The sequence below is a fragment of the Carcharodon carcharias genome, chromosome 16, assembly GCF_017639515.1.
Source record: "Carcharodon carcharias isolate sCarCar2 chromosome 16, sCarCar2.pri, whole genome shotgun sequence".
Taxonomy (NCBI): Eukaryota; Metazoa; Chordata; class Chondrichthyes; order Lamniformes; family Lamnidae; genus Carcharodon; species Carcharodon carcharias.
In genome coordinates, this window is record NC_054482.1 from 49,890,753 (window position 1) to 49,903,017 (window position 12,265).

Below are 12,265 nucleotides of genomic sequence, written 5' to 3' on the forward strand. Positions count from 1 at the left end.
ACAGCACAGTGTCAGTCACAGCATAACTCTAGTCATGCTAATTGTGCTTCACACTCTATAGATAGTGACAGACCAGTAGCGTAACATACTAAGTGAGGAGAAAGAAATAAGTTGAAAAAGGTAACTAGGAGATGGAACATGTCAAGCATTTCTTTGTTTCTGAAAGCGTAATTCAAAATTTTCACATTATTGATTTATGTTTTTAAAAATATAATGCAACTATTGGGCTAAATATGCAGAGGTGATATTAAAATAAAATTTATCTAAAACATGATAGAGCACCATCTTTAAAATCTTAAATTAAAATCTTAATGAAGTGATTTATTAATAAGTGGGCGGTTCAATCCAACTCAGGTACATCAATTGTATTGGGAGTTGGCATTGAGAAGAATGTATGAAATTGACTCGAATTGATTGAATGAATCATTCAAAGAGACACTGCAGTTTGGTGCAGTTGTTTCTCGAGTGATGCACACTTCACATTTAACAACCTACTTGTAAACTACATCCTCTTTAAGGAGTCTGCCCTACAGAGGCAGAAACTCCGACAATATCTGCACATGATCTATTAAAACCATCTGTGCCCAGTCCAACACCAGGAGAAAAAAAAGCATCTCCACTTAATTGAGAAAACAGGAGGAAGCATAAATTTTACTGCCATCAATAACTTCAAGCAATCCTGATACAACTTTACTGCACCCCCACCGGCTGTGGCAGATGGTTTTACTTAGGGTTTTTGCCACATCTGACCCCTGCTATTACCTCACTTCATTTGTAGGAAGAATGTATGATTGTTTATAAGCTGAATAGTAAAAGATTGGCCCTAAAAATAACAAGCAATGGTCTATTAAAACTAAAGAAGAACTACAGTAGCAATAAGGGCCTCTTTTATAGTAATCTGCAAGATTAATTGACGCCCTAAATCTGGTGAGGCAGTTAAGTTCAATGCATACATTTTGGCATTATGTAAACTGGACAGGCAAAGGGTATCACACAACCAGAATTACAATGTGCACATAGGGAACGGTGATCTAAAAATAGTGCAAGACCATAGCTTCACATTTTAGAACTAACACACCTTCTTCCTAAAGCTGCCCTTCAGTTGGAAAGATAGGATGGCCTGTGCCTCAATATATCACTCACGTCATTCCACAACATGGGTCAGGAGATGTGCCCAGCCACGTTCCTTCACTCACATCACTAAACGGAACTCTTACTCGAGAACCAGCGACTCTTACAGATGGAATGCAAATTCGAAAGAAATTTGAAGCAAGGTTCAAAATCAAGGAACTTCAATGCTTCTTTCACGGTACAGTGTTACTGCCAAAGCCAGCTATAATTTTGCAGCAAAGTGAGTGATGGCCTGTTGTCTGAGACCGACAAAAAAAGGTGTTTCTTTTCTGTGCCTCAAGAGACAGCAGATCAGAAAGAGAGAGGGGAAAGGTTATTGTTTCTGGCTGCAGGTGTACTGAGCCAAAACATACTAGCAAGGTCACTTAAAAATCTCTGGCCTATATGGACTTTCTCCAGGTATTAGGGAATATTTGTCAACAAGAAAACAAAATTATGAACTGGGATTTTCAAATAGCTGCAAATGCATAAAATAAAACAGAGGATTGCAGATCACTGATACTTTCTCAAAGGCATAACAGCTACATTGAAATCATTTAGACTAGCTCAAAAACTGAGGATTATTCTCAATAGCATTAACCGTTCAAAAGGACAAGTGTCGTTTTTTTTTAAATCTAAGAAGACATAAAATACTGCTTTATGGACAAGAAATGTTGTATCTATACATGAAATAGGAAAAGCTCATCACAATTTCTACCCCAACAAGAATAAGCAATGTAAAGGACAACACCCTGTGTCCTGGTAACATAAACTGGTGATTCAAAATTAGAATTTTGTTTCCAACTAATTCTTCAGTTAAAATGTCCTGACTTGGTAAGTAGAGTTAAGTCAACACAATAGATTTCCTGGCTAAAATGAATAGCATTCAACAGACTTGTGAAAAGAAATCAAGATGAAATGGGGAACACAGATGAGATGCAACAAGCAAGAATGGCTCTAAGATTCTAATTTCTAGCTCAAAAACCATTTAACTTAAGTAATGGATAATGCAATCGCTTTTTATTTGAGGTTTTTCAGTAAAAATAGGGCCTCCACTTATAAGATACTTCAACATTAGTTTCCATGTAAAAGTAACACTAGGAGATGGTGGTGGGGAGTTGGTGGGGGTGTTGCAGGGGGAAGGTCGAAGGAGAGGGGGATAATGAAAAAGTTTCCTACTTACGTATGTGATGTTTTCTCACATTGCACAGATACCTAATACTTAATAACTCACACAAGCCTCATTTAAGTTAAGGGATGCTCAGCACCTACATGAAAGACTGTGCATGTTTGAAGCTGGAGTGAGAGTTTTTGAGACTAACCCCAAAGGAGTAAAGAAAAAGCTGAGGCATTTTTACAGGAATACTACATAATGGTTGACGAGCAGGTAATAATGAATCACAAAAAGCAGGAACCAATAGGTTGTAAATATATTAACTAATTGTATGGTGAACATAAATTAAATGATTAACTCATCATAAAACAGATTGCTTGGTCATTACGTTAGTTAAATGTAGGATTCACTGTAATTTAATAAGTTTAGATGCAACAAATTCAGAACCCATAAACTGAAATGCAGTTTTGTAGATAGTAACATTCCAGTTATACAACACTACAGTGCAATATCTGGAAAATGGTGCAAACAGGCAGCCGGGATTACATCAATCAAACTGCACCTCTCAAGTCAGGGAAAGTGAAGCTTTGTGTTTCTTAAAGCTCACTGGTGCCATTTTCAAAGTCAAAGAGCTGATTGGCGTCTTAGCTCCTTACTCTCAATTAGTAAATTTAGAAACCAGCAGCACAACAAAGTTAGTTCAACTTTCTTGTTATGTTATTAAAAGATACAAGGTCCTGAGGGGAATTGATAGGGTGGGAAGCTCTTGTGCAGGAGACCAGAACTGGGTATTCAGTTTAAAAATAAGAGGGCTCCCTTTTAAGACTCTCAATGAGTCATTAGTCTGTGGAATTTTTTTTCTCAAAAAACAGTGGAGACTGGGTCATTGAATTTAATCAAGGCAGAGTTGGATATATTTTTGACAAGGGAGTCAAAGGTTATGGTGGCACTACAGACAGGAAAATGGGGTTGAGACCACGATCAAATCAGTCACGATTTTATCGAATGGTGGGTGAAGCAGGCTCAAAAGGCCAAATAGCCTACTCCTACTCCCAAGTCCTGTGACAACCTTTTTGAGGTGGTCTCAATACATGGAGCTCAGAAATCAGCAGGATGGTAAATACACAAAGTACAAAAGATCATACAGCAGTGTTGCCAAATGTAACTGGACATAATATAAACAAAACCGACATATGGTGCAAATCTTGCTTTCTGCATCTGCTGGCCAATTTGCTATGAATTTTTGACATGTTTTGTTCCTAATTCAAACTTCTGGTTTTTATATACGTTTCTTTTTTTAAATCATCTCTGGGCTCAATGCAGCAAAGTTTTCTAAATGGAATTTCAGTTAACAGGAGGTTATGACATAAAAGGTGATATAAAACAATTGACACATGTAACACAGTGTCAGCCAATCACAGAAGGATTACTGGAGTTCAGAAGAATGAAATGTGATCTGCCTGATTTAGATCCCCTCCGTGCTGTGTTTACCTAGGCATTCCATCATAGAAAAGGGTGGCACAGTTGCATTCAACACAGTCCTTTCACTCTGTCACCTGGGTTCAGGTCCACCTAGTTTGATGGGATTTTTCAGAGAGTGAAAGGGTTTAATAAAAATAAGTCCACACATCCAGACTTCTATTTACATAATACTTTTAACAAAGAAAAAAATTACACAGTGCATCATAAGGAGGAACAGGTACCTACTTTAAATCTTAATGGGACAGGTGACCAAAGAGATGAGTTTTGAGAAAACCTTTAAAAGTAGCAAGGGATTTCCAGAGAAAGGTGAAGGTTCTGCCACCAACTGCAGTTTGGAGAAAGGAGGAGATTCACAAGGAGAGCTGGGACAGGGAATGAGAAGTTAGAAAAAGGAGTGTAAGCTTGGGGAAGGCTGTAGAGGTAGAGAAAGGGTATGGATGGTTTTGTAGACGAGCAGATCTTAAATTCAACATTTGATAGGAAGCACTGAAGCGGCTCAGAAGCAAGAGTAGATTAATTGGCAACAGCACAATGTGAATAATTTAGCAATTGTAGAGATTGGGATGCTGGACATTGGAAAAAAAATCATACTTTGAGTGACAACAATACGGAATGAGTTTCCAAGGCAGTCGGGAAAGGAGCAACCAGAGGTGGACAGCTTTTTGAAGCTGAAAAGTAAAAAGATCTTAGTAATGGAGAGGCATAGCTCAGTCAAGCAAAATGACAAAGTTAAACAAGATCTGGTTCAGCTTGAGCGACCATAATGGGAAACAGAGTTGGTGATGAGGGTGCATGAATTTTTTTATTGGGGGCTGGAAAATAATGACTTAAGTCTCTTGATGATCAACTGGTAGAAATTCTGCCTCGTTCCAAGTTTAACATTAGACTGGCAGCAATGGGGTCAAGAGGAGTGCTAGACATCTAAAAGTGAAAAAAGGAAACTCAAATGAAGAATCCCAACAGAATGTTAATTTCATATGAAACTGATGCTTTTCCCCCAGATTCTGGCTATTGTACATGTACAGATGAAGACAGAGCAGAAGAAACTACTGTTAAATACAATCAGACATCTTTTCTCATTACACACTTAAGGTTTTCAAGAGCATTGTTGCTGCAGATTTATTCCAATGATTTCTTCAAGTATCAACACTTCAATTTAAACTCTTTCCAAATCACAGAGGCTCGACTAGCACAGGGGGACAGCACTATAGTTTAAACATCACTCACAAAATAAAATTGTAGCCATTTACATCCATCAGTAACGGCTGTCATCATACCAATTAGAGGGTATGGTTTCGGAAAAAAGTTCCTTTGCCCTGAAATGAGCGTAAGAGGACTCTTGCATTACAAACAGTTTAGCTATAATAAATGAATCATTGTTTTCTAACTCTTGAGGCCCAATTAGTCATTTTCACAAGGTTACTTTTTACAACTAAATGTCAAGTCAGCAAACTGGAAGGGCTGTAATAAAAATATAGCTTAAACTTGTATTGAGCTAAACCTATTTGTCACAGCTAACACTTAGCTACCCATATGTCTGGAAATACACACAATGCCGTCACTGGGAAGGTTATAATTTTAGCTTTATTTTGTATGCCAAACATATACTGGTATTAATAGCTAGGCTCATGGTTATGATGCACTCAACAACCTACCAATTAACATATTACACAAGCAGCAACAGCTGGTCTTCAGCAATTGAAGTAATAGCCACAGGAATGAAAGTGATGCAAAAGTATTACCCACCAGAGGTCACTGTTGAATCTTTTTCAGAAACACATCAATTGCAGTCCTTGGGACTAATATTGGTATGCATAACATCATGCTTTTTCAACATGAATGGGGGGCTCACAAAACAAAAATCAGGGAGGGGGAGTGCAGTTTCTGTCACTGGCCCACCTATTGAGTTTTTTGAGGAAGTTTTGATTTAGCTCCAACCAAAAATGGGAAGGAAGCAAAAAAATATAAAAATGAGGGTCCTATTATGTGATTCAGGGCTGGACTTCATTTTCATCTGAGTCACCGCAGCTTCTTAAACCTACCCACAAATCATGGGTGATACAGGGTGGGAAATGGTCACTTCCAGTGGTATTTAATGGGACACTTATCTGCTAAATTTAAGCTTGTTGAAAAGGCTTGGAAGATATCTTGCCTGTGTTTTCCAGTCGTGCTTGGGTGCAGAATGACATTTTTTTTGCTTGTTGCTTGACCATGTTGCTTAAGGGTAAAGGAATTTTGGCAAAACTCTCTGAAAATGGGAATCATTTTGGCCATTCAATTCAGGCCAGAACAACAGCCCGGGTGGAAAGACCACATCATCCTAAAGTTGCAGGGAGAAAAAGGGAGAGCTTACATCCTTACCCTCCAACAGGCCATAAAGGCCCAGAGTTAAGCTTCCGCACTCAGAATAGTGCATAAGGAGGCTGCACTTCTCCAGGGAGGCTGTCATGGACCTGTGTTGCCTTCTGCAACAAACCTGCAACCCACTGCAGGTGACAGATAGCCTCTTGCAACTCAAGTTACTGAGGCCCTCGATTTCTGTGTCCAGTTCCTTCCAGACGGAAACAGAGGTTATCAGCAACATCAATGAAAATAACTTTTAAACGTGAGGTGGGATCAAGAAGCTTGTCAGTTTGCTGATGATTGAAAACAGGATTATCGTAGGATCCAGAGGGAAATGACGGAGGAAATTGCAGAGGCCCGTGAAATAATATTCAGTATTCTCTTGCGTATAGATTTCTACTAGAGGACTGGAGACTAGCCAATCTAGCACATAATTTTAAAAAGCTAAGCAGAGCAAATCAGGATCATTACAGACCAGTTAGTTTAATATCTGTGGCAGAAAAAATACTAAAATCCTTAATTAAGGATGAAATTACCAAGTATAAAAGGAAAATGGTTAGAAGCAACCAGTGTGGATTTCAAAAGGGACGACTGTACTTGACAAACCTCAGAATTCTTTGAGGCAATAACCACCATGGTAGATGGAAGAAATGCAATGCATATTGTGTACATATGCTCTAGGAAAACCTTTTTCAAGGTATCTTTCATGCATTTACAAGAGAAAATTAAGTGGTATGGAATTTAGGGCAGAATAGAAAACTGGATTAAAAATAGTTTACAGGGAGAAAACTGAGTAGGAGATAAGGGCAGTAGAGTCCAGGGTTCAAGTCTGGGTCCCACTTCTGTTTATTTGCAGATGATACCAAAATGGATTGTATTAAGAATCAGAGGAGTAAAGCATAAGGAAATAAACAAAAACTGCAACAGGCTATCGATGAGATACGATGGACTAAAAAGTGACAGGTGCAAGTCAATATCAGTAAGTGTTTGGCGAAAGAAACAGCAGTAATTGTAAATTAAATTAAGGTTAACTCGGTGTTGTGGAAAAGGAATTTGAAGGTATAGGCTTTCTGGACTTTAAAGGCAATGCCTTAGGCTGATACAATTGCAAAAAAAACCCTAATGGTTAAAAACACAAACTCACTAGAATGCTGCCAAGTTTGAGGAAATACAAATATAAGGCAGACTTTAAAAACTGTGTTTTCTGGTTAAAGAACAAAGGTAACAGGGCAATGTGACAATTGTTTAAAATTATGAAAAGATGGGGCAAGGCAGACAGATGAATTCTGATGAAGGGTCATTGACCTGAACCATAATTGTTTCACTCCACAGATGCTACCTGACCTGCTGAGTGATTGCAACATTTTCTGATTTTATTACAGAGTGGTTGAGGCTGAGAAGCCATTGATGCAAGATTAAATGCAGTTTCAGACAGCGAACACCAGAATTTTCTTTGCAGAGGTTATGAGGGTGTGGAATTCAGTTCCAGGACTTGTGGTTGAAGCAGAAATGTTATCAGCATTCAAGATTACATTGGATACTGGATGAAGGTAAAAGAGCCAAAAAGGAACAGGGCAGGCAAGTATGGTAAGAACTATGTTATCATGGAAGATGAATGCTGAGATATGGAGCAAAAGCAGGAAAATGGAGTTGAGGTGCAGATTTGTTACAATCAAATTGAAAGTTCAAGGAGCTGAATTGCCTACTCCTGTCCCCAATGTTTTGTATCATATTTGCTAAAGTAAATAATTTAATGTTTTATTAAATAATAAAATTTAATTATGTTCCCTATAGACAGTTGGAAACCAAATAAGTTTGCACAACTTGCATGGCTCATGTAAAAGCATCACTGATATCACAAAGGTCGCCATGAAGGTTCCTGAAACTCACCCTCTATCTTCATGAAATACAAAGGTTTGCATCCCATTAATGTGCAAGCAGTGTGCGATCACCAACAGCACATCATGCAGGCTTGTACCAACTTCCCTTAGTTTTCATCTTGTGCCAATCTTGCAACTCACCAGCCTTTGCCTCTGCAAAGCAAGTGAGAGGTTGGCTGAGTGGAGGCAATGGCTAACCCCTGCGAGCCTGGATCATGATTCATCTAAGAAACCCGTGCTCCTGGTATTTATTACTGAATTACATTCGTGGGGTTATTTGCTTCGACAGTCACATGTGCAGCATACTATACAACTGAGCAAATTTTGAAATAAGAAATTGAGAAAATATGGTCTGCTGATTTTGATTTTTAAAAATTACCTATCAAGGCAGTCAATTTTGGGAGTAGCCCCACTTGGACCATCTTGTTCCGAAGCCCAGTATCAAAGGACAAATTCAGTAGTAAGCGCAAGGTAATATTCAGAAGATCCTCATGTTCACAGGGCACCAACTTGGACAACTTCTCAATGATGTTCAACTCTATCTGCAGTTTAACAAAAAAAAAACAAATACTGAATTATTGTTCTCTTCGTGTTTATAGCTCTTTCTTCTTTAAAGTTCCAGGTTTTGATTAACTATTTTAGTTTCCGTCATTTAACATTATAGCTCACTGATTTTTACTGTTATTTCCTAAAGATCAGGGGTTTTAAAAGTAGTTTTTAGCTGTAAAAACAAAGGTGGTTTGTTACTTTGGATCTCTCAAATATAAGTAGCAATGGGTAAAGAGCAGAGACAGGGAAGGAAATAATACACAAATTATATGCATTTAATGCGTGGTAGACTATTGCAGTTTAGCGATCATCACACCTTTGAGGAGGAGAAATCAAGGAAGTAATTTTGCAAAACTAGCCTTCCACCACACAGTTCCACTAACTTATCTTTCATCAAAACAATTTCCCTCAAAAAGTATTTGCTTTTCTGAAAAAGGTCAAGGTCAAAGGATATCTCAATTCCACTGATCATATCAAATAGTTAGAATTTGGTCACACAAAGTTTAGAATTTACTAAATTTAAAAACAACTTGTCTCTTTTAACAAGGAACATTTAATTTCAGTGTTCATCCAACAAAAAGATTCGCTGCAAATTTGGAATGTTGATAAACTAGAGTGAAAGAAAACACATTTTCACCATTTCTTTATTTGCTTTATTTCTTTATTCAGCTGAAGTACAACCCCAGCTTTCAAAAGGTTTTAAAAATAAATGCCACATCATCTGTTTTAACACCACATAAGCAGCTGATGATTCAGACACCTGAATAGCAAATGTTGAGGGGAAAGGGTGAAGGTGGCATAAAAATATAGCAGCAGTTAAATCAAGTTAAGTGGGAAACATCAAATACTTTTTGAGATTGTAAATGACACCTATGGGTATTTGCGAAACAAATCCAAGGATTTTGTAACAATAAAAGGACAGCTAAAATACATTGAACTTGTTTTGCAGACAGCAAAATTCTAGAAACAGCACAAATTAAGAATCATCCCATTGTACTTAAACTTATTAACTTTTTTATATATATATATATATATATATATATATACACACATACGTATATATAATAGATATGTATATATAAAAAACAGGAATCTCATATGAAAGATCCTAATAGCAAGAAAGTCAAAAAGCTTGGCTAGTCAGTATTCATGGGAATGGTGAAAGCTCTCCATTCAAACAAGTTTCAAGTGTGTTTTTAACTATATGAACATACAAATTAGGAATAGGAGTAAGCCACTCAGCCCCTCGAGCCTGCTCCGCCTTTTAATAAGATCATGGCTGATCTGATAGTAACCTCAACTCCACATTCCCACCTACCCCCCAATAACTCTTTTGCTTATCAAGAATCTATCTAGCTCTGCCTTAAAAATATTCAAAGGCTCTGCTTGCTCTGCCTTTTAAGGAAGAGAATTCCAAAGACTCACAACCCTCTGAGGAAAAATCACACATATGTCTTAAATGGGTGACCTCTTATTTTTAAACAGTGACCCCTAGTTCTAGATTCTCCCACAAGAAGAAACACTCAAGATCTTATATGTTTCAATCAAGTCATCTCTCACTCTTCTAAACTCCAGCAGGTATATGCCTAGCCTGTCCAACCTTTCCTCATAAGATAACACTCCCATTCCAGGTATTAGTCTAGTAAACCTTCTCAACAGCTTCCAACGTATTTACATCCTTCCTCAAATATGGAGACCAATACTCTACACAGTACTCCAGATGTGGTCTCAACAATGCCCTGCATAACAGAAGCATAATCTCCCCACTCTTGCATTCAATTCCCCTCACAATAAACAATAATATTCTATTATCTTTTTTAATTACTTGCTGTACCTGCATGCTAACCTTTTGCAAATCATGCACTAGGATACCCAGATCCCTCTGCATCTCAGAGCTTTACAATCACTCATTATCTAAATAATGTGTTTCTTTTTTCATTCTTCTTGCCAAAATGGACAATTTCACATTTTCCCCCATCCCATCTGCCTGATCTTCGCCCACTCATAATCTATATATATATCCCTTTGTAGCCTCCTTATGTCCTCTTCAAAACTCAATATGAATACTGGATTAGCTGTACCTCTGTCAGTATATCTACTTTCATAGCTACCTCTTGACTGTTCTCCTCCAGCTATTGGGAAAAAAAACAAGAAAAATATTTACAAATTCCATAGCAAGCCAGAGTTGTAGAGACAGAAAAGGAAAGAGAGAAAACATAAGGAATGTAAGAAAATTCACTTGACGATCCAGTGGTGCTTATATGGTAGCTTCATATTGCTCGTTTAACTGTACTTATACCTTTGCCGCTTGTTTACATCACAGGTGTGAGTAGAAATCTCAGATCTAATATTTGAGCAATGCTAACAACTGCAAGTACTACAATTTAATTGCAACTCTCTAGTCAATAAATTCCACAACCTCTACTTCACTTCATTCTTTTACTTCAGTTGCTTCTATCTAAAAATGTTTGAAAATATGAATGGAACAAATATTGTTTAGTGTATAAAATTTAAATGGCAGCTTCTCTGGAAACCAGCTATCTGGTACAAAGAAGAAATCCAAGTCAAAGCATTATTATAATTATAAACAGGGCACATTGACTAATTCGCCTATAACAGCAGCATAATGTATTTCCCAAATTTGACCGTAAACCAAATGCAAGTGTTAGTTCTAATAAATTTTATTTACTTTTAAAAAGCTAATACGCTCAGCTACCCTGACAAGATCTGCATTACCTAGCGCCATATTTAATATAAATGAAACGTGAATCTGCCATCTTAAAAACATCAGTACTTGATTTTATGTTTAACTACATCGAGTTTATAATTTATATACAGTGAACGGTAAAGAGACACAAAACTAACATGACACGTCCTAGAAGTACAGCACTACTATCCATCCAGTCACATTTCCAACAGTTTGGTCATTCTTCTTTCATGTGTACAATCTTTTATGGCTGAAAACCTATGATCTGTAGCAACAAACTGTCAGATGCATTTTACAGCAGCCAGAACAAAATTCACACCAGATGTAATTTTTAATTTGCTGTATTATTATACATTATGTAGAAATCTATTCATAACCAGAACCAGCACTCAACAGCCAGCCCTGGTCAGATCAAACTGCAGTATCTGCTAAACCATCTACTATGAAGCAATTCATGGAATTTTGCATATACTTTAAAACACATCCCATTAACATCCCGCATTATTAATGCAAGCTAAAATCAGATATGTTACCTATTTCTTGAAACTTTACTATGCTGAACAATCTAGATCCACCCTCCACGTCAATTCTCAGGTAACTAACAGTCACAAATATTCTACCCCTGAGCCTTATATGCCTTGGATAATTTCAAGAGGGCAAGTTGATTCATCCTCAAAGAATCAGCTTAAAGTTACTTTACAAAACACAATTCCCTTTCTGCATAGAAGTCCTCAAGTCCATTTAGTCCTTCCTTTCTGCAATTTAGGGAGGCAATTACATGGGAAATTGGAGGCAAAAATGCAAAGAAAGACTGTAATTCTGTTTAAATGTTTAAAATGAATGACCTATACTTTTGTCAAATTAATACAAAATTCTAAATATCGAACACTAATAAAACATTTACCTCAAAATTAAAACACATTCTATATTTTTGAGATACGAATTTCTTTCCATTGGATTTCACCAATGAAAGTCGTAAATACTGCATTGTACAAAACATGACATGGAGGTGCATGTAATATTTAAGAAATAATGGATGCGTAAATATCATTACTGAAGAACAGTGAATTTTCTTCATCA

At 37.2% G+C, this 12,265-nt stretch overlaps 1 protein-coding gene across 3 annotated transcripts in view; it reads right to left on the reverse strand.

Moving 5' to 3' along the window:
• kifap3a (kinesin-associated protein 3a) overlaps positions 1–12,265 on the reverse strand; it is a 230,844-nt gene that overhangs the window by 141,042 nt on the left and 77,537 nt on the right. For all 3 annotated transcript variants that reach the window (XM_041208146.1, XM_041208144.1, XM_041208145.1), the window contains one exon: positions 8,309–8,471. In XM_041208146.1, coding sequence (XP_041064080.1) covers positions 8,309–8,471 — 163 coding nt within the window. The remainder of the gene's footprint in view (positions 1–8,308; positions 8,472–12,265) is intronic.